This window comes from Parasteatoda tepidariorum, chromosome 1, assembly GCF_043381705.1.
Source record: "Parasteatoda tepidariorum isolate YZ-2023 chromosome 1, CAS_Ptep_4.0, whole genome shotgun sequence".
Classification (NCBI taxonomy): Eukaryota; Metazoa; Arthropoda; class Arachnida; order Araneae; family Theridiidae; genus Parasteatoda; species Parasteatoda tepidariorum.
Window position 1 is genome coordinate 54571242 of NC_092204.1, and position 24159 is coordinate 54595400.

At 29.9% G+C, this 24159-nt stretch overlaps 1 protein-coding gene across 1 annotated transcript; it reads right to left on the minus strand.

Annotated features, from left to right (window-relative positions):
• Positions 1-5078: 5078 nt before the first annotated feature.
• Positions 5079-20564, minus strand: LOC107443452 (transmembrane protein 272-like). The gene is made up of 7 exons (XM_043040809.2): positions 20405-20564; positions 17359-17457; positions 11745-11851; positions 10219-10317; positions 8812-8874; positions 6092-6301; positions 5079-5281 (listed from the first exon to the last, which is right to left on the minus strand). The coding sequence occupies exons 3-7, from the start codon at positions 11809-11811 to the stop codon at positions 5079-5081; spliced, it is 642 nt and encodes a 213-aa protein (XP_042896743.1). The 5' UTR covers positions 11812-11851; positions 17359-17457; positions 20405-20564.
• Positions 20565-24159: the final 3595 nt, after the last annotated feature.

The following is a 24159-nucleotide window of genomic DNA, read 5'->3' on the forward strand; positions in this document are numbered from 1 at the left end:
TTTGCTTTTTTCCTTAGCAAATATTTTTTTCTTCCTACATTGCATAATCGCCTTACCGAGGAGCGTGGATGAATAGTTTGATGCTATAATTTAACCAAGTGTCTGAATCTCAAATAATTTTGAAAAAATTTGAATATAAATAACAGTTTTATGTTTACAAAGAAGAAAAAATCTCAAATTCTCTAATGTCACCGAGCAAAAATTGGTGATTTCAGAATGGAATTTTATGCGGGCAAACTAAAATAAATAAATGTTTGAAACAGTATTAAAATGAGTACAATTGTTAAAAAAAAAAATTAAATAAGAATGCTATTTGGAACAATATGTTAAAAAAAGAACGTATTATTATAATTTGCGAAATTAATATTCTAAATGTTATTTCTTTCCCGCCCATTTTTTGAGTTTTTCCACACAGCCATTTTTTAATTCATTTTTGTCAACACTTTTATTCAAGATCACTTTAATGACTATTTATTTTAAATTTTTTTGCTCTGTATGCCTAAAATCTTTATAAACGAAAAGAAAAAAAAATTAAATGATTTTATTTAATATAAATTTTTCTATCTTATAAAATGAATTTGCTTTCCAAAAATCTAATGCGCTTATGAAAATTAATACGTAATTATTATATACACTTACGCGTCTATTCATATTCCCTATAACTTTCCTCAATTTTTTTAAAATTTCTAGAGTCTAGTGAAACATTCTTTTTAAAACAGAGGCCCAAATTCACTTAAAACTTACCTTGTTTTGTATGCGACTTTCGAAGTTCATGTATGACGTAAGAAACCAGTAAACTTAGTAAAATTTAATAGCTTAGATTTTTAAAATAAACCCCCAAAGTCTACATCTATCAATCTATCTTGCTACATTTTCATTATTTTAATATTAATTATCCTAAGGTTACCTTAAAATTTAAAACTTTCTCATTCATAAAGCATGCGGAACAGAAAAATTATTCTCATGTAATGACTTTTATGTTTATTTCCATGAATAAATATAATTAAATTTTGTTTATTCATTGGAATATGAATAAACGTGGAATTGGAAATGGAATATGAATTCTGTTTTTCTACAAACTACTTTTCTTATTGTGATTTTCGCAGCCTGAACAAACAAACCTTTCTTGGAAAGTTGTCATTTAAAGGATGGTTAGTGACATAAACAGAGAGAAAGTTTTTTTTATTTATTATTATTTTAATGTTTTGTTTGTTTATTTACATACATATAAATAAAAAGCTTAAAAGCGGAAACAACTGTTAGACAATGTAATTCGTTCATGAAGAAAAATAAAATGAAATGGAAGGAATTGACTAAATAATGTGCTGAAAATTCACAGAGGGGAAAAAAATTGTTTTTATCACCCCCTCAAAAAACAAATAAAACCTTTTTCTCACTCTCAAAAATAATACAAGTGAAAAGAGTTTATCAGCATTTTAAACTCTCGTCCATAGTTTCTCAAGTTTTATTGAACATTGAACGGATAACCTATTTTGTAGTAAATTGTAGATAGATTGCTTTTATTTGTAATAAATTGTGATTGTAACTATATTGCTTTGTTGTATTAGATTGTAATTTTAATAGATTGCAGCTTCAGCCCCAAAAAATCATTAAAAAGTTCAATTAAAATGTTTTCATTATATTTCCTGATTCTATATTGAAAAAAAAAGACGAAGAATTGATTTTATTTCTCTTCAGTTGACAAATGTGGGTATAAATCAAACAATTAGCCTTTGTTTTGTCAATTATGTATTGCATGAAAATTCTGCCTTTTCTCACATGAACTAAATAAACAATGTGAACTCCAGTTTAACTCAGAATTTTTTTAGAATACCTGTGAATACGACCATTCAATCAATTTGACGACAATTATTTTTCACTATAAATAGAAAGTTCTCTGCATAATTTCAGGTTGTAATACTCAGAAGTGACTAAGGTAAGATAGAAAATGCACATTAGGAAGTGAAAATTAAAATATAAGAAAAAAGAAAAGAAAATGCTTCCAAAATCTTCCAAAATGCTAGCGAAGAAGTTGGAATAAAAAGCTCAAAACCAGTTTGATTGCCTGACAAAATTGAAGGATTTGCTTATAATCATCGTTCAACTCCTCCCTGTTTTCTCCAGAAATTAAACAGGTTTTCATGATTTTTTACACACACCTCCTTGTCAGAGTTCAATTGCGAATTTTTCTAGTTTAAGCATTCTTTAGCAACTCCAATGTGCACGCCTTTTGACTTCAGGTTCGCCAACAGGTTTTGATGCCTTCAATCCAGCTTTCTTCACCAGTAATTCGCTAGATTACCATTTTGCTTTTATTTTTTCGGTTAAATATTAATATGCGATTCCTAATATTAATTTCTGTTACCTGATTTGTCACTAGAATTCTAACCATGTACATTTAAGGTAGTCACTACTATACTTTCTATAGTTTATTTCTTTTCAACATCTGTAAAAATGTAAACAACAATATCATACGTTTGAAATATATACAATTATTTTACATATTTACTTTTCTTAACCGATAATGAATTTAGAATTAACTCAAGATTTTGGAAGTGTGATTATGAAAACAAAAGTAAACCCGTTAACTTTTTTTATTATTTGTGATTAAAAGCAAAGGATATTCTTTCCCAGCGACTAAGAGATGTGCGCAATTAGATTATAATGAAGGCACCTAATTTTCATATTTATCTAGTTGTCCTTGAAAAAGTTGTTTATGAACAAAAATATCAATATTCGATGAAAATCACTTTTTTATTTTTAATCATGTTAAGAAATCTACATAACAATTATAAAGTGTAATTAATTAAGCATTCACATGCGGATGTAAGTAATTAAAACCTACGTGTGGAGAGAATTAGGATGAGCTTGAGGGAGAATTTCTAATACATCTTTGGAAATATTTCTTTAATGTATTCGATGATATTCGATTCTTCTTCTCGTAAAGGCATAATCTAGCATGCACTTAAACAAATATATAAGTTTGTTTATTTTTAGCTTTGTTTTTCAAAAGGTAAAAAATCTTTTTAATTTTTATTTTTGAAATAAACCCTCGGGCAAAGCGGCTTTGCATTGGGTGTTTAGCGTAGTGTAAAATTTTGTTTCGTTTCGAAAAGCTATTTCTCTCAAAAACTTGAAAGTTATGTAAAGAAGCGTGGGGTAACTGTGATTGAATACAGAAAACGATAACGATTCGTTTTTGCTTGGGGATCAATTAGATAAACAAGGTGCTTTTTTTAAGTGCTTTTTGAGAAGATTTTCAAACCTTTAGTTTAAAACAATGAAAACATAGTTACTGCATGATAAGAAAACTAAACGTCTTAAATGTTAAATTTCATATCTAAATTCTTTGACACAAATAGAACACTGGTGCCTTTTTACTGATTTTATAAATTTCAATGACGAATAACTGTTTCTCTTTGCTCTAAATAATTGAAAATATATATGCAAATTTGAAAAATTATTGTTTAGAAGAGAGTTGTGTTTGAAAGATTTTACCTTTTACGCAGAAAAATACGGTTATGAAAATGCTGTATTTCATAACCATAAATTATTAAAAAGCTAAATATAATATTTTTCACTTATTTTGATACAAATTGATACAAAATAATGAAAAGATCATGAAAAATATGTTTAGTGAAAATTTTGCGGCTAAGGGATAAAAGTTAATCACTTCAGAGTTCATTTTTAAAGTCTTCAATAAGCGGATAACTGTATACTATACAATTGCTGAGCTGAGCTGTCAATTAAGCGATTATGGTTATCATTTGCAATTCAATAGTTAATTTAGATTTTAAAAAACCTGTTTCTTGATTTTTAAAAAAATTTGCGAAAATTCATTGTAAAAGTTGAGATAATTTTTTTCTTCAAATTGAACTAATAAAACTAAAAAAGTTCGAATCTGTATGGAACATACAAAGGTTAAATTCATAATAGAAAAATAGTTTATTTATTTTGATTAGAAGGATACAATAAGTTCATTTTTGTATGAAGAAATAAAACCAAACAAACGTTTTAAACTAAGAAAAAAATGTAGATAAGCTTTTCACTTACTTTCAAGATAAAATATGTATGTTGATAAACTTTGATAAATAACTTTCATAAATAGAAAACATTGATAAATAGCGAAAATTAAAACTTGAATAAGATTATGAAATATGTTTCTTTGAAACAAAAAATTAAATCTATTAGATATATTTTTCGAAAAAAGTTTCATTCATAAGTTTCAAAGCTTTTGAGATAATGAATTCTTAGAGTAATTTTATAGATTTTAGGGATATTAACGATATTTTTAATAAATAGCAATTACTCTGATATGCGTATTTTAAATTAGAAAATCGAACACGAAAGTGGAATTTCTTTAAATATATTCTTTCTTTTTTTCGATGGATTCAGTTTCTTAATCCTCAAAATATTAACCGCAATCTGGAAGATATGGTTTCAAAAATGTTTAGTCAAGAGAAAAGTTGACATTTTGATCCCAATAATGTCTTTTACGTATTTTTTACATATTTCACAATGTCTCTAGTTAAGCTAGATAAAATAATTCTCCTGGTAAGAAATCTAGCTAGCTACTATTCAATGTAGACAAAATATTTTTATCCTTAAATGCAAAGCAAGTTTATCCAGAAACTAAAATCAAACAAAGGTTTAATTTTATAAGGCTAGAAGTATTTTTTACTTTTAAGATATTTTGTCATTTAAAATTGTGTAATTTTAAATAACAAAATCCAAAATATGAAGTCAAGAAATCGATCCATTAGTTTCTGAGCAATAAAACATTTTTTTAAAAATTGTATTCTTAAGTTTTTGTTTTTCAGAAACTATTTTACAAAGTAGCTTAAAGAATCAATACTAGCACGTCAAGTAGCCATTAAATAAAAAGAATGAAGTAGTTTTTTAGTTGATTTCTTATTTCATTTAATTATAATTGTAAAGGAATAAAAATGGTAAATGATGATAGAAGAATGGTAAAGAATAATTAAGAATAATGGCAAAAAATCCCAATTTGAATTATAATAACCACAAATAACTTTATTAACAAATAGATTTTTTTAAATTTAATTTTAAAAAAAAAATCATGTAGAAGAGACAGGTACAACTTCATAGCAGCAGAAACAGCCAGAAAAGCATAAGATTACAATTATTACAACCAGCCATATGGAATAAATAATGATAACTTTATAATATACAAATAAATACAATGTTTGGTTGCAATATTCTTCATTAGACGAATCTCTGTAATTAACTTTATCTTGAACAGAAAACACGAAATATGTTTCTAAAACATAGAAAATGCATAATTATCCTAACTGTAAAATAAACAAAGCAGCATCAAAATATGAAAAAGTAGTTGCTAAAAATAACTTACAGAATTTAAGTTTTTGTACCTATTTAATTATATGTATTTCCTGTCATTTAATTTATGTAATTCGTGTCATTTAATTATATGTATTTCCTGTCATTTAATTTATGTAATTTGTGCCATTTAATTATATATATTTCCTGTCATTTAATTTATGTAATTCGTGTCATTTAAATATATGTCTTTCATGTCAAGTTTACTTGGGTTGATAATAAAAGATAGAGAAAAAAATTTTAATCCATGACACAGTTCTTTGATTTTTTTACTTAATTATTATGATTAAATATTTTTATAACAAATGGCAGTTGTAAAATTATACATAGCTCAATATTTCCTAACTCTCTTTCTTATTAGAATATATTATTGAGAGATAAGCTGAAAATTGAAGCTTCATTTTAAGATTAAAAGCAATTTTTTTATCTGAAAAGTCAGGTAGGGTTGGTTAGTTAACATCTTTACACTAAACATGTGTTTTTTTATTGTTATTTTTTTTTAAAAAATTGAAGATTAAGAGTTTTATGGTGATCTGATCATTTACGAAAAACGCATCGATTATCATAAGGAAATTTGCTGAAATATTAACTTGCGTAACCCAATGTATTTACATTTTGGACTTCATTCTTAAAAATGGATTGTAAAAATAGATGTTGTGAGCAATGATTGCAGAACACATTCTGATTATAAAATGAATATAATTATAAATTTTTAAAAAAATTATCAACTTACCAATGAGAAAGCATGCAAGCAAACATAAATAGATTGTATATTGTATAATTCTGTAACATTCTTTAAAATATTTCTTTTGGACTTTGAGAACTTTAGTTGCATGTAATGTTGCAAAGTATATGAGTAAATGAATCATGCAAAGAACTCCAATAACAAGAATAACTATAGGTATTCCCGGTTGAATGTGACAATCTCTGATATAAACGCTTCCTATAAATAAATTATAATAAATTGTTACCTAACAATACAATTGCATTTTTGAACAAATTATTAAACCATCACATAGAAGTTTAACCGAATACTAATAGGATGATAAGAATATATTTAATAATAATATTTTGTAAATTTTTGAAAAAATCAGGAATATAATTTTGAAATATTTTCTTAAGTGTTCCTCAAATAAAAAGAGGTTGCTTATGATAAAGTTAGCAATAAAGTAGTAACTATTCAGGTCCGTATAGGAAAAAAAGTCGGAGTGAATCTCAAAGTGTATATAATTGATTAGCCAGTTCTCACGAGAGCATTTAAAGTGAATGCAAAGTCTTATCAAAGATAGATGCTCCCTAAACAGAACAACGCTCACCAGTACAATTTTCAGTGCTAAAAAGTGAGCGTATCGTAGCTGTTTGGCGTTTGTAACTTCTGCTACAAAATTTGGTACATTTGTGCATTGTATAAAATGCAATTAGTTGTACAAAAGCAATATAGCCTGTGCGTAACACAAAATTTTACGTCCGTAACAGCCATTTTATTACTTTTACGAAAACTTAAATACATAAAAGCAAATACAAATTGGATTAATTGTAAATGACACCAAGAGTTTTTTTCAACAAAAGTTATCCAACTACTTGATTTTTTTTAAGTGTTAATTTGCAAATATTATGACATTCTATGCTTTAAAATCTGCAAATATTATGACAATCTTAAATAATGGAATTGTATATTATAGTTTAGCTTTGATATCGTTTTTCTGAGAGTATATGAGAATTTCTCCCATTAATAATTTTAACTTTCATGTATTTTTGATTCTGTAGAAAGTTTTTAGTGTCTAAATCAAAGCAGTCTTGCAGCTACAGCGATATATTAGATGGATTATGAATATTTTAATATAGTAAAGTTCAATAGTAAGTAATTGTTTTAACTTAGTAGAAGCCGGACACAAAGAGAAAATATTTCCAAATAAATTAATAAAAACTGCTTTCCTTATTACATTCTTCTTTTAATTAACAAATAAAACAAAACCGGAGTCGTAAAATTAATATCCCATTAGATTCGATAGGTTGCTTTATTGAAGTTAGTTTTTAGACAAGGTTTTAAATCCAAGAATAAAAAGTGTATATATTCCATTAATGAAGGAGCATATTTATCAGATTAAACCTGAAAAATTGTCCATATTTCAAGTTTTCAGTGTTTTTAGATATGAAAACCTTTTTCTTTTTTCTTTCTATTTCCAATGAGCTGCACAATCGGTCTTGCGGATGAGCAGACCTAGTGCGTTCTCTAGAGGTGGTATCCACTCTTTCAGGACCACCACAATGGGTGAGATACCGTTGGTCATGTTAATTTGGACGTCTAGTTTCTGCCACACTAGATGGCAGCACCGAGACTCTATTTGGATGCTAAAGTGCACTAGGAATTTAATTTTGCCGGAAATGCCAAGAGCCAATAAGGCACTCCAGGGATATTTTACATGCCGCATAATAATATGACATGGCCGCTGAGGATTTTCTGCATCCCGAAAATCCGGTGTCTGGGCCGGGGATCGAACCCGCAGACTTGGACTCAGAAGGCCGACGACAAACTAACTGCGCCACCCAGCCACGGATATGAAAACCTTAATGTTGCTATCTAAATCTCCCTCGGAATTTAAGCTTGAGAATTTTTCAGTTACAGGTATGGATTTTGATAATTTTCTTCTAGGTAGAAAAATATCTCCAAATTGGCGATTTTAAGAAAACTTAATTAACTTTTAAACTATTTAAGTTATTGGTCTGTTCTGCCAGCCAGATAATTCTTCACGGCAAGAGGATATATATAGTTTAAAATCATCACTTTGCATCACTTTGTAAGGCATTTAAACTGTTTTTTTAAAAATGTTTTATATCTTCCATGGTCACAGAGCTTCGAAAAAACATGTTAACTGTACACCCGGGATCTGTAAATTGGGCCCTGCGCAACGTGAATTAATTTCCTGGGAATAGTCTTTTGGTTGTACCTCGTTTCTTAAATAACAACTTATTGAAAACAGAAACCAAGTTGAGAAAATAATCATTAATAATGTAACCGTTGCCCGGTGGTTGAGTGGTAGCGCTTCGGACTCCCATGCTACAGGTGCTGGGTTCGATTCTCGGGCCGGGCAAGGTTGAGTCAGTCTTTTATCCCTTCAGTGGGTCGATAAATGAGTGCCAAGCATGCTTGGGAACTAAACACTGGGGGTTCCACGTTCACCTGACCGGAACATCTGCTTCTGCACTCCAGAGCCTAAGGTCAAGAAAACTGAGATGGGCACAGTAGGCCTTGGCCCTCTATGGGCTGTCGCGCCCCTGAGTTTAGTAGTCTAGTAATGTAACCGTTAATTTGTCCTAAGTTATTCTAGCTTTCTAACCCTGCAACCGCGTAACCCTTGTTGGGAAATTTCCGTAAAATTTAAAAAAAAATTAAGTATCAATATTAAACTGTGCTTTAATAATGAAAAAGGCTTAAAAATGTTTCACTCTTACCCATAATTATCAATATTATTGACAGCACATTGAAACACATCGGAATGACAATTGAGATTGTTTCTAGAAATTCAAAAAAAATCATGCATAGTTTAGATATTTAACATAACGAACGAAAACAAACTTAAAAAAAATACATGTTTGTTCTTTGAGTGGAATAAATTTACGTTGGTGTGATATTGAGAGAATGACCACGAAACTCCCCAACAGGCTCCCCTGTGCAATAAAAACCTACTCATCACTTAAAATATTATTTTTCTTAAATTTCTTTTTCATTTATTCTGGGTTCTTTGCTTGCGGGGGAGAAGTTAGGTAAATGAGCATGCAATGGACAGTACATAAACTAGAAAGCGGACCACCCAGAATAATTTTTGATCTAATGGATGACTTTTGATGGGACCTACACGTTCTAAGATTCAATCTTAATAGTTCAAAGGGGTGATCTTAGATATGCTAATTAAATAGTGTAGACGATATTTAAACTTATCAAATATGGCACAAAAACGTACTTTCTTTGAATAAACATACCTATTTTTCCGACGAATTCGGATTTCTGATCTTCAAAATATAGGGGAGAGCCGCAATCTGGTAAATATGGTGCCAATAGTTTGGTCAGTAGAGCAGTCCAAAGTTTTGGCATGTTAATTTTACTTTTTGCATATTTCGCCATATCTCGAGAAATTTTTATGGCAATTGAAAAAATTATCAAAAGATAAATGCATAAGTAAAGATGCGCAAGATAAGATAAGATAAGCAAAAAGTAAAATTAACGTTAAAGGGTTCAAGCTTTGGACATCTCTCTTGACCAAAGCAACAGTACCATATTTCCCAGATTACGGCTACCCTCTATATTTTGAGGGTCAACCTTTGTTTCGAATCCGTCAACAAAAAAAAAGAAAGAAAGAAAACGTTAATTTTTAAGCCCACTGTAAATTTATTTATGCATTTTGAACATCTTAGATACTTGTAAACACTTTATTTGATTTTTTTTTTCAAACTTATTTTTCTTTCTAAGTGCGTTTTGTAGTAACACCAATCTCAAACAAAGTTTTAGTCAGAAGTTATCTTTTCGGAACTAAGCCTTGTGGGACAGAAAATTTTGAAGGTGTTTAGAATGCCAATGAGAAGCATGACCCAAGAGGGAGTACCAAATTTCTTTTATGAGTGCTAATGCAGTTTTAGAAGGAAGGCACTTAGTTGAATCTGAAGCATTAAAATATATTGCGGAATCCGAGTTTTTATTCGTTCAAATCTTCACTTATCAGTCAGAATGAGCATTGTTATACCCGAAACATGTCGACATTAGTTAATAATTAAAACTATATATGATTCCTCTTCCTTATGAAATTATAGTTAAATAATATATGTTACTTATTTGAAAACTAGATTAATTTAAGAGAAACTTACTAACGAAATGATAATATTTGCTCGCTGTTTCTTTGGAATTAGTGTCATTTTCTGGTTTTATTTCAATAACAACTGGATTTCCATCCCCTTCTTTGGATACTAAATGGAAAAAAATAAACAATTATAATACTCATATTAAATTCAAGATTCAATCAATTCTAAAGCACAAAATTTTATTTATGATGCAACAGTTCAGTTATAATACAATAAAACAGTCTTTGATACAAAAAAACAGTTTTATAAGTCATATAATTTATTTCTAGTTAGCTTTTTGACTGTGTTTAAAAAAGGTCGAATTCATGTTTCAGAGTATAGTTTTCGAATGATTTTTAATTCTATTAATTCATTTCATTATTTAAAAAATTAGTGATATTATAATAAGAGGAAAATACAGAAAACATTAAAAAAATTGTTGATAAATAAACAATGAAAAATTAAAAATAAATTAAATTGCTAAATTTTTTAACAGAAATGTTTACTTTTAACTAAATACGAGTGTCATATTGAAATGTTTTAATTATTTACGCAATTAAAGTAGCTCCTTCCAGTAGTATTGCAATTTTGTCAGTAAAATGTAATGTTGAAAGCTTTGCATCTTTTCCATTTGAGGACCATTTTCTCAATACCTTAAGTTATAAGAATATTTTTTGCAGGTGGAATCTATATATTCATGTTCAAATTGAAGCACAAAGACTTGATGTTAGCTCCACTTCAAAATCCTTTAAGCCTTAGAAAAAACAAAAATTTACTTTCACTAAATTTAGAAATTAGTTAGAAAGCTCGTCAATAGGTTGCGCTGTCAGCTGAGAAAAACTAAACTTAATATTTGCAACAACAACAAGGTACAATGTTGAAACCTTTGATTCTTTTGAATTTGAGGACTATTTCCTCAATACCTTAAGCAATGAGAATGTTTTGTTGCAGGAGGAATCTATATACTTGTATTCTAATTGAAGCACAAAGCTTTGATTTTAGCGCCACTTTATAATTTTAGATTAGGCCACATTTAAGCTTAAGGATACCAAATAATTTACTTTTACTAAATTTTAAAATTAGTTAGAAATCTCGTCAATAGGTTGCGCTGTCACACGATACTATTTGCAAAAACAACGTGGTGCAACCTGAGGGCAAAATTAACAGACGGTCTTGTAAATAATTCAGTTACAACGGTTTGATATGGAGTAGGAAACATTATTTTATTGTCTTTTATGACAGCATGCCATCTGTTATCGAATTTTGCAACTAACTTTTAAATTTGGTGGGAGAAAACAACTTATATCCTTCGCAGAATGAATTGAGTCAATCACTGCTATCTCCTTTCAATTTTCATTGATTTTTCAAATTGTCGTCCACTTTTGAGACAACTAGTATCATATTAATGTACTACTTATAAATAAAAGAACACTAAAAATAATTTTTTTCTACTTAACAATTACAGCAATTTAAATATAGATAAACATAATAGTTTGAAAATGTTTTTAAAAGTGAGGAATTTCATAAGAAATAATAAAGTATGAGAAATGTACCTTTGATGAAATATAAGAAATTTGACGTTGTTTTTCCATTTTCCTGAGTTGTTCTCTTCAGTGCCATAAACGAAGATTTTTATTGAAAAAACAAGAGTGGATTGGATCTAAAAATAAATGATCATTTTGCTCGTTAAGATAAATATCGAATTATTTACGTGAACGTCCCACTCTAAGACTTTCATAATATTAATTAATATTTTGCAATAAATAACGTCAACTTAATATCATAAAAAAGTCAAGAAATTTTTTTTCTGCATTGTGCTGTGTGCTTATTCAGCACTGGGAATAATGATTCAATGTATATATTTCCTTCTGATCTTTAAAACATTTATTTTAGTTTTAAAATTCGAATTAATTTAAGAACATTATTTGGAATTTCTGAAAGTCACCACTTTTCTTTTGCTTATACATCTGCAGACTGGAAAACAAATTTTGTTTAGGAACTGAAACAAATAGTAATTGAGTATGCTTAGGAATTAAAAATATTTTTTTTTCTTTTTTTTTCCTCTTAGTGATATTTTACACATTCGTAATTTTTTGTTAGAAAGAGTAGTATAATTTAATTATTTGTTAGATCACAATATATATTGTTGTTTAGCTAACCATTGATAATTGGACGATATGTGGGGGATGACCTTTAGACGATGCCAACCTTCATCTATCAAAAGGTACCTCCAGATTGAATCAAGTTAGCATGTCTTATATTCTAGTGAATTGATGTTTAATTTTCGTATTGGTAGTAACGCCACAATACTCCCCCACCAGAATTCTATCAAGGATATAATTCGATGAATGGATACCACTAGTTTCTGTATTTGTGAAAGACCGGGCGAGCTGGATTAAGGTCACCGGGTTTTGAGCTTTAGCCATGAGAGCTGTATTAAGTTCATGGTTGTGTGTGTTATTATTAGCAGTCGAGTGTGTGCAGAAACCAGTTGTATGTAAATGAGACTGAGAAGCAACAGGGAGAGGAGGACGATGACGCAGTCACAATTAGCAAGTCAACTATTCAATGTGGACCGTCCATCGAAGTAGGCGTGATCATATCACGTCCGCAAGTCACCAATGTGGGGAAAGACCATTAGACAATGCCAACCTTGGTGACCCGGGATGATCAGAAGGTTGCGTGTGAAGGCAAAGACCTTTTGATAGATGAAGGTTGGCATTGTCTAAAGGTCTTTACCCACAGATACATTGAACGAAGAGAAATATCAATTTTGGATCTCAATTGTCACATTTTCATGGCATTAAATTAAATGTTACAATAATAAAGATTAAAATATTGACTTACTTCCTTTAATTCTGAAAAAAAATACTATTATAGTTCTTGATTTATAAAAACTCCTATGTTGGCCGCTTTAATACATACAGAATCATAATAAATATTTTAAGAAATTGTTTTGAAAACTTTTTTTTAGAAAACTGTGCTGAAGCAAACCATATTTTTTTTATATATGCAATATTTGTGAAGAACTAATGGAGAAATGCGTGATCGGTACATGTGTTTTGATTGAAAGATATTTCAGATTTCGTTAATTATCTGCATAAGTACGTAACATATTTTAGTGAAATTCTGATTTCAACATAGGTTGATGTAATAATCTTTCTCTCTCTATATATAAATGAATGTCTGTCTGTTTGTGTGTCCTTCATAGGCTTCTAAATCATCCAACCGAAATTGATGAAATTCGGCATACAGATAGTTTGAAGAAAGAGGAAGGTCACTGTTGACATTAGAACATTCCATGATGAATTTTCTGATTAGTTAAGCGTTAGCCATTGTTTAATTTTTTTTCCCCAATGAGCTGCGCAATTGGTCTTGCCATTGAACAGACCTAGTGCATTCTTCAGAGGTGGTATCCACTCTTTCAGGACCACCACAATGGGTGAGATACCGTTGGTCATAGTAATTTGGACGTCCAGTTTCTGCCGCACTAGATGCCAGCACAGAGACTCTATTTGGATGCTAAAGTGCACTAGGAATTTAATTTTGCCGGAAATGCCANCTGGGAAGCTGGAGTGAGATCCTTCAAATATCATCTGAAAAGAGTAGTGGGTGATAAGAAATTAACTTATGAAGATTTTTTGACTGTAACTACTCAAATTGAGTCAGTTTTAAACTCAAGACCGCTTACCCCGTTATCTTCAGATGCCAATGATTTGAGCGTTCTCACTCCAGGCCATTTCCTGATCGGAAGACCGTTCACATCAATTGTTGAACCAGATGTAACCAATGTATCTGATAATAGGTTGAGTTTATGGCACAAAACCACTAAATTCGTGCAATTAATATGGAAAAAGTGGCACAAAGACTATTTGTCAACTTTGCAACAAAGGTCGAAGTGGTACATTGATAAGCAAAACATTAAATTTGGAGATATGGTTTTGATAAAGGAAGATAATTTAGCTATATGTAATTTTCCAATTGGTAGAATTGTGGAGGTCTTTCCGGGAAAGGATGGCAGAGTTCGTGTTTGTAGTATTAAAACAAACAAAGGGATCTTTAAAAGGCCCATTTCCAAGATTTGTTTATTGCCAATTGAATGAATATATTTTTTTTAAAAACTTTATATATTACTTTTCATAATCATGTAAAATGTGAAATTTATCGTGTAATAGCAATTGTTTAGTATAGTAATATTTGTGTAATAATAGTAATATTGTTAATAGTTGTATTAATATTGTTGATTGTTAAAACAATGCAACGCCCGGCGGTATGTATCCGCACGGATTTGTAGCGCCACCTAGTATAACTTGTAACACTGAGAGAGAGAGTGTGTGTGGAAGGAGAGCTGTAACGAGCTACAAAAAAGCTCTCTTCCAAAAACTAAATAAATATTGTGCAGAAAAATACAGTCCGCTTTCTTTTTGTTTATTGAGCGAGTTCATATTTACCTGAGCGTCGACAATAACAAAATCAATACAAATTCAAAATAAATATTTGTTTACGTTATTAACGCATGCGCAATGAGAGAAAATGTCTGCGTTGGGCCGACTGCTCACGCTGAGCTAACAAAAAAGTATTTTAATGGCGTCAGCTCTACGTCAACTTTCCGCTGACGCCCAAATAAGGCGCTAGTTCTAAGAAACCAGACCTTGAGCTAACAAACCAGTATTTTGTTGGCGTCAACGGGATGTTGACGTCCCGCTGACGCCCAGATAAGGCGCTTGTCCTAAGAAACCAGACCTTCACTGTTGACATTAAACATTCTTAGGTAAATTTTCTGATTAGTTAAGCGTTAGCCATTGTTTCAAATTTAACTATACACGATTCATTCAATTTATCATACATTTTAAACATAGCATAAGTGATAATTGTTGATAGCTCTATTTGATAAAAAATAGTTTATTGCACGTATTTAAAAATTGAATTATTTTATATTCGCTATGACGGATAAATTCTATGAACAACACTACGTGGTAGTAGGTGCTGTCTACTTCAGCAAATTTATACTTTTAAAGTTGTCTGATATCACGTGCTTCTTTTATTTGTATTATTTTTTTGAAATATGTTCCTAAAAAATGAATTATTTAAAATCAACCGGTACTTGCATTTCAAGAAGAAGAAGAAGAAGTTCTCCCATATCCACATATTTGACCTATGACGTCAGCGCCAGTTAATCTTTATCAGCAAAATGGTGCATGAAAGTTGAACTAAGTTTTTGTACATAAGTTAAGATGTTAATTAACGATAAGTTAATTAAATACAGAACCGTATCGCACATCGAATTCGGGGAAATATAATTTTTTCTCGTCTACTTCTTTTACTTTACTTAGACTTAATATTTGTTTATGTACCTTATTCTAACATTGATATATTTTTGTTTTGTGTACCTGGCAACTTCGATGCATAATTAGTTTATTTATGTTCCACATGGCTTGATGCCAGTCCTTGTGTTAAGTCTGTGTGTAAATATATAGTGAAAGAATTGAAATCTTTTAGAAAGAATCTTTTCAAAAGAATTTCGAACGCGTCACCTAAGAGAGTTGATACTTGACACGAGCTTGGCTTACTCGAAATAGAGAGGAAAGAACAGTTGCTAACGTAAACGAACGCCATGCTTCAAGAACCAATCAGGATCGAGATACCCACAGCATCACTTTGCATTGAATAGAAAAAAATATCTTTGTATTCAAAGGCAAAACTAATGGGAAAGTGGTACTAATTCGTTTAGTCCAACCGTGAAAAATCTCCATGTTATTATTGAAGCAAATGATGCTTAATTAATTTAGGTAATATATGAATATTGAAATGAAATAAATAAGCCATGTACTAAAAAGCAAAAGCAGTGGAGTAAAAGCATTTATTTGTCCAGAAGAACCGTAAGAAATCGTCATATTATCATTGACGACAATGATAATATATTAATTGAAATAGTAGTATATATTAATTGAAATTTAAAAAAACTTATCTTCTAAAAAGCAAAAATAATGCAGAAAAGATACTCATTCGTTTTGGGGATCCGTAAAAAATCGCCATATTATTACTGATACTAATGCTTAATTAATATTGTTAATATGTATTAATTGAAATAAAATAAAATAAGAAAAAAGAAAAATTAATGGTGAATATAAGGATTTAAGACCTCATCTTTTTACCTCTTTTAAGGAGATGGAGGATTGTTCAATCAACATCTATAGTCTATCACAACTCCGGTGTAGTAAAAGTGGATTTCGCGTTTATATATTGGACAGCAGGTAACGAATTCATCACTTGCCATATTAAAGTATGGGCCATATAAATGGAAAAAAATTTAAGGAGGAAAATTTAGTATATTATTTGCACCAGCTTGATTAAATGGGTCAAATATATCGTCATTTCAAGGTTTTTTTCTTCTCCGTTTCAAAGAGAATAAGCACTTTTTTAAAAAAAGAATTTAATATATTTCATTATTTAACGCTCTCTGCTATATAATTTACAATCCCAGTCAGTTAAAAGATTTTGTGCAGATAGCTATATCGTCTATTTATTAAAATTCAATTGTTTCCCTGCTCAAGCTTAAAAAGGTAAATTAACATCTTACAAAATCTCTCTTTGAACTCTTAAAATATACTTCTATATACTTCTTAGATCATAAATTTTTCATTAAAGTGTTATTTCTGTATCAAAGTGTAATGACGCAATATCTTTTATTTATTATTTCCAATATTCTACATTTGAGTAATTTAACAAAGCGTAATGGAAGATGGCTCATTACATTTCAAATGTTTGGCAGAAAGCTTAAATATAACTAGCACATAAAAAAAGAGTAGACAGAAACAAGCATGAAGATAAAGCCGCATCTTACAGGTATGTACCTTTGTACCTGTATGTACCTTTCAGATTGAGAAGGGGGTGGTGATACCTATGGATAGAAATGCGTAATTCAGACCATTGTATCTGTCTGCATACTGACATTATTTTATTTTTGGAATCTTGGTGTGAAGATTATAGTTTCGGTATAATGTAAATGAAAACAAAAATCACAAATTATGACAATCAAAAGCATCTTAGCTTGTTTTTCGTTCTAAAAAACTCACATACATATTTTATTAAAACAAGCCTGAATGGACACACCTATGGCAAAAAATATAAACAAAATGATAAATATGATAAGAGTCAGTAAGGTACCAGATACAAATAACATCGGAATGTAGCAGCAATTAGATGAGGAATCAGAATTTCCGCAGTGATCAACTTCATTGATTGCATAAAAAATCCTAATACCTCCTGAAACAAATAAATCATACAATTAAATGTGGAATTTTCTGAATAATGAACCACAGAAAATAAGAAAAAGAATAAAGAACAAACAAAATTTATGACTTACTTCTTTTCAATATAATTGCCAATGAGATAATCTGTTAACACTAGAAACTTGGTATATACCGATATTGCCCAAAAGTAGTCATAATGACTGGATTGTAAAAGAATAAATAATGTGTAAAAAAATTTCTTTATAATTAATTTTTAATATTTTTTATATTATTTACTGTTATATAACTAGTTATTAGTAAATATTAACAATAAAAAATTATATGTTGTACAAAATTTTAAGAAATTGTGTTATTATGTACATCATTGTTTTTCTAATTGAAATTAAAAGCAGTCAAAATGTCTTCCTTAAGCAATCTAGTGTTAAAGAAGTTTTGAAATGTTTAGTTTAAAAAATGTTTAATTTAAAAAATGTTTCCACCAACGTTATATGAATATGATCATGATGAGCCTTGAAGCTCCCTATTGGTCAGGGTGTCTTAGCGTCAACTTCAAACCGACAAAAAGCGTATCATTATTAATAGTATGCATTTAAAGTAAAAGAAAATGAAAGAAAAGAATTTTGGATTGTATTTTACGTGACAGTTGGATAATCCCCGTTTTGAGAGAAAGAAAATTTATTTTTTAATTTTATTTTTAATTTTGAAATTAATATACTGCCGAGAAATTGCAAAAACAACGTAAGTGCTTCACGATAGATTCCAGGAAAAGTGGCATGACAACTATTTTCTTTCTATTACTAATGCCTATGAACGCTAAAATAGAATTCTAAAAAAACTGATAGAACAAAATTTATTTTTGAAAAAAATATTTTTTGCAATAGGTCGCTTACCACATAACGATGCCAAATATATAAAAATCTCAATTATGAATTTTATGTCGCTTACGATGATTTTTCAATTGCACAGCAGTATAATACGACTGTTCAAAAATGACCGATTCTGCTAAAACTATTTCAAAATAAATAAAATAAGAATACTGCTTTGTGAAACAAATCCCTTTGAAACAAAAATAAGATACGTTACAATTCCCTTACGTTGCGATCAGATACGTTACAATTCCTTTAAATAAATTTTGAAGTATTAACAGGCACTATAGGTAGCCAACATTTGCAATGTTTGAAAAATTTATTTTCCAATCGTAACAAAACAACAATTGAGTCCTTAATCGTAAGTACAATTTCTTTGCTCCTCAAAAAATATGTTTCTCGCAAAAACATAAATACAGTGTCTAATATTCAATAGAAATGTAATTTGCTTAGGAATAGGAAGTTATTTAGGAATGTAACTTTTATTAGGAATAAACTTGTTTTCGCATTCATATGAATCCTGATTCCCTTGTTAACGTCATTAGTTCCTTACCACCTCTCCATAGCGACTGGAAATGCATTTTACTCTGATTTCACCCTTTCAGACATAATGGTTTTTCTTGTTCCGTTTTTTATGCCTATTTTTATCGGCTACTGAGGTTTTTTAATTTTTTTTCTCCCCTTTATATTTTATTTTATTCTACTTATATTTATATTCTATCTTTTCATAGATGAATGGTTACATAGTCGATAACTACTATCCCCACACTGGTGACACGGACGTGATGTGAACACGCCTACCTTTACAGAAATTCCCACTTCGATTTGAACTTTTATGGATTGTCCACTTTGAATAGTTGATTTGCTACTTGTGACTACGACATTATCCACCTCCTCAAGCTGTTGGTACTCAGTCTTGATCAAATACAACGTCGGCCTGCATACACTCGACTACCTATGGCAACACAGGAACAACCACGACCGTGAACTTAATACAGCTCTCACTATCATAAAACGTGCGGTGATCTTAATACAACTCTCCCGGCTTCACACAAAAACAGCAATGAATCAACTAGTGGTGTCAGTTCATCGTATTCGATCACAGACATAATTCTGGTGTATGAGTACTGTAGTGTATCTACCACTACAAAAGTATAATTCCAATTCACTTGTATATAAGACTTGTTAACTCAATTCTATAGTGGGGTACCTTTTCATAAATGAATGTAGACATAGTCTATAACTACTATCCCCACAGAAACTTCCCATAGAGTCTATGCTAAAGCATAACAAAAATCTACACAGTAAAAATTTCTTATCAAATTAGGATAAAAGTGTGGAACTCAGAGTGCAGGTACTTTTTACCATAAAATCTATTTTAACCGGAAGATTTACTGAACAAAAATATAATGTACCATAATCTTTGCAGTAATTACAGTAAAATCACTCTGATTAAATAAATATTTCTGTAAAAATTACTGCATAATATTTTACAGTAAAAATGGAGTCCACGGATGATGCACACAAAGTGCCGGTACTTTATATCGTAATTTAATCTGCAATTTTTTACAGTGTATTTTACTTACGGCATCGATGGCGTTTTGCAGGAAAGCTATAATCTAAAGTGATTTTAGCTGTCATTTTTGAAGATTTCTACTCGATATTGTTTCTACTCGATATTTCTTTTTAACAATTCTCTTAAGTTAAAGTTCATGTGTTATGTTGAATTATTCATCATTTTAAAGCTAATAAAGTCATTAACCAATAAAGTTAATTTATAATTCGCCATTTGCTTTACGTTTCGAAATTATAAATTATAAGCAACAAGCATACAGCGCATGCGTCGGTTAGAATAAGAGAGGAACTTTTCTGCCTAACGTTCAGCGCTGGCATAATGCCAAATTTACTTACGAGGCTTAGCAGTAATTACTTTGGCTTAATGTAATAACTACTTTTTGAGTTTTCAGTCATAGATCCAGAAGAGTGCAGATCAAAAAAATCTTTGTTCCCGATTAAAAATATCGCTTACAAAAGTTAAAATTAATGCTCTTAAATGTACCTCAATAGAGGAAAAAAATACTAGACGAAACTTACCTAAAATTATCCAGATCAATGAGAAAACAGAGTGCATGATAATGTAGACAAGAATGCATCGAGCTTTTATTGGGCTTATACAATGTTTAGATGGCTTTGTATTTAACATTAACATGATATACAGGAAAAAACCCGACAATCCACCAACAATTAAAAGAAGAGGTAANGAATAATGACTAAATACTAAATAAAGACAAAATTTATATGAGTTACAGTATGAATGTTGAGATTATGCTTTATAAACTTAACCTTTATTACAGCATCAACTTTCTTTCAAAAATTAACACTAGTTGCTCTTTTATTAAAAGAGATTTCGAAATCCTAAAAATTCCCTTTCGGAAAAGTAGTTAATACCGAATCATAATTTTGAGAAAATTTTTTCTTCTTCTTTTGAAAACGAAATTTTCGTATAAAATTTTATGAAACACATCTTTTATTTGCAAAAATATTATAACAAATCATTTTGATCCTTCAATAGTGTCCTTAAAGTGTTTGGTGGCACTGTTACCACTTATCTCGAAGAAAACATATCTCGTAAAATCTCCGTGTGACGTAATTTAATTTCAGTTGAATCTTTTGTATTATAGACTCTTGAATGGATACTAAATTATAGTTATAAAAATATACAGAGCTAGCCAAAAATAAGAAGACATGCTTTTTAAACAATTTTCGTTATCGAAAGTGAGTAATTTTTTTCTGCCCACAAATAAATAATAATACTAACATTTTTCATATCACTGAATACATTTTTTGCACACAATATACAAGTATTTTCTTTTCAAACCTTAAAGTCCTTCTCACAAATTTTCAATCACTTGTTCCATACTATTAAGGAAAAATAAATACGTTTTTCTTTACATTTTCAAAACCTTTGAGAAATTTTAGAAAAATTTGTAAGTCTGTCCTGTTGACAACGTGTTTAATTTAATTAAAATCGGAGTGAAAGAAACATTGATCATTCAATAAATGTTTCTAAAAATTTGAACAAATAGGCACCCATTGAAGTTAAAGAATCGTTCTTACCTATTATCAACGATGCAAGACACCATCCAAGTACTACGCAGAGAGGTTTACCTGAAAATTCAAAGGAATTAAGAAAAGAAATTAAAATTGTTTAATACTGGCAAAACAATCAGAAAAAAGAAAAACATTCAAACATTTGTTCTGAAATTTTCATATGTGGAATTTTAATGTTCAATTTGTTAAACGTTCAGATGTTCAAATCTCAGTTTCTCTCTTTTTTACTTCACTTTTTACAATGATTCAAAAAGTATAGAATGATTATTACGAAACATTGCATGCTGTTGTTTGTAATGACACTTGGACGAGCCTGGATGTACGCCTTTCGCTCGACAAGAGAGCACCACAAGGGTTTAAGTTCGTCTGAGTTCAGAACACTACGGATAGATGGCAGCAGCAATCATTCGTGAGGCCACTTCCTCAATTTAGACATAGATCTGAAGGGGAAGGAAATTTTCTCCAGATCCCTTTACCCATGGTACTGCACTGCGACTGACGACAAGACTTTCCATTCACAGACTTTGCGAGTACGTACATCGCATGTATTCAATGGGTCCTTTTGGAGTTCAGCATCGAACCTTCCAGATTGGAGTGCAATTTTCAAACCACTGGGCTACCACAGCCAAATGGATAATTATCTTCATTAATATATCTTTTTAGACTACATATACCCAGTGGCAGAATTTGCGGAGTCAATCTGCTGTTCACTCAAACTAAATTCAAATTGGTCTGCAAACATCAAACACATTGCAAACAATTTTGTTAAGGACTTGAAACAACCAGTAATTGTAGAAATAATCCCTATAAACTGAAACGGCAAGGCATTACTTGATTGAAAACATTACATTTGATGAACTGAATAAAAAACAAAAGTCGTCTTGTTATCAGGATAATAATTATTTCTATCAAAGGACTGGTAAAGTCGTAGAAAATGAGTTCCTTGAAGTTTTAGAAAAATAAATAATTTTACTTACGATCGAAAGTAAAAGCTGAGGGATTCGACGTAGGACTGCAATATCTACCAAAAATACAAACATCTGAAAAATAATGTATTGAAAATAAGCTTTAACTCCTTAACAAGGAATTTACTAATAATTTTGGTTAGTAATTTTTTTCAACAAATTAACAAATAGTTTAGTTCTGTTTATCAAGGAATTAAAAAACGTTTTAATTATAAGAAATACATAATTTTTTTTTGTTATGTAATGCCGTTAACATCTACGCAGAATTTTTTTCTCTATATTTTAATCATCACTTGCCATTTTCGTTTTTTAGGGGTAACTGGTAAGCAATTTTAATAAATAGTAATCTGTAAAAAGTTTGAAAAATTAAATTAACGCGTGCGCGGGGTGAAGTTTGAAGTAAATTAGCTAAATTCCTGAACTTTAATTAATTCTGTTGTAGGTTTGAAATCTTAGATTTAGGAATTAAGACAACTAAAATATAGCTTGAAACTGCTTAACTAAGAAAAAAAGTTTTTATTATTTTAAATTTTACTAATTAAGGGCTTAATAATTTTTCTTAATTAATGCTACGAGCAAAGTTCGAAATAATCAGATAGTAATTTGCAACTTGCAATAGGTATTGCTTTTGCTTCTAGAACGTGCTGTATATTTTCACCGAACGGTATTTTAAATCAGACGATATTTTGAGATCCGTTTAAAAAAAATGGTATTCTTTTTTAAACAAGTTATATAGTTTTATAAGTATAAATTCGGGCATTTCTTTACACAAAAATGGAGACATTTGGAGTCATAAATAGTTTATGTATTCTTTTCTAAATGCTTTGGCTATGCTCATTAATTTATTAACTATTTTTTCGGCAAAAATAGTATTATCAAGAAATGCTTAATACATTAAACTCACTGAATACGAATGTTCAAGAAAATTTCGTGTTGCTTTCTTTTATTTATTTCCTTGTAAAAAATAAATAAAAAGCCTTTCAAAGCATCAAATCTCAACATAGTAATTTGCTAGCTGAGAGAGCAGTGATGCAAGCTTTTGAGTACATTTTTACAATAAATATAAAAATTCCTGTATTTCCTTACAGTTCCTGCTAATGTTTATTTGAAAAATGAAAGTTTTTTCAAGCATTAAACAGCTTTTGCTATCCACTTGATATTATAAATAGCAATAGATAATTGGAACTTAATCTAATTTTCTTCGTATAAACTTAAAAATAGCTTAACTCACTGCAGTGACTCTTTGCTAACTTTCAAGCATTAAACAGCCTTTGCTAATTAATTGGTAAAGTAAATAGCAATTGAGGATTGAAGCTTAAATGGTTTTTCTTTTTTGATTCACTGGTATCTACTCACAGATGGCATGTTAACTAAACGCGGTAGCTCTTTTTTGCCGGTCTTATGAACTGTTGAATAACACACACAGTAAGAGGGATAAAGATCTTTGAAATTGTGTTGAACAAAAAAGTTCAGTTCCTCAAAATAAGGAGGAATCTCCGAGTTCATGAAAATAATACCGAAAGTGTACTGTATGGCTTGTAATATTTATTTACATTTATCACACAATTGTATTATTTGTATTTTTAATAAAGCAATGATTGCTTTGATGAAATATATTTACACTGAAAAAAATTATGGGTCAAATTACTGTAAAAAGTACCACCACTCAGACTACCGTTACTTTTTCCGTAAAATCCACTTTTGTTGTAAAATGTTGCAGAAAAAAAATGATACACTGCAATTTTTACAGTAATATTTATTGTAAAATTGGTA

Excerpts from the sequence above, each read along its gene's own strand:
- LOC107443452 (XM_043040809.2), bottom strand. The coding sequence starts at position 11,811 with ATGGCACTGAAGAGAACAACTCAGGAAAATGGAAAAACAACGTCAAAT. Across the intron at positions 6,302-8,811 it reads AATAATATTGATAATTATGG|GAAGCGTTTATATCAGAGAT; the intron begins GTAAGAGTGAAA and ends ATTTATTTATAG. Across the intron at positions 5,282-6,091 it reads GCTTGCATGCTTTCTCATTG|AAACATATTTCGTGTTTTCT; the intron begins GTAAGTTGATAA and ends TCTATGTTTTAG.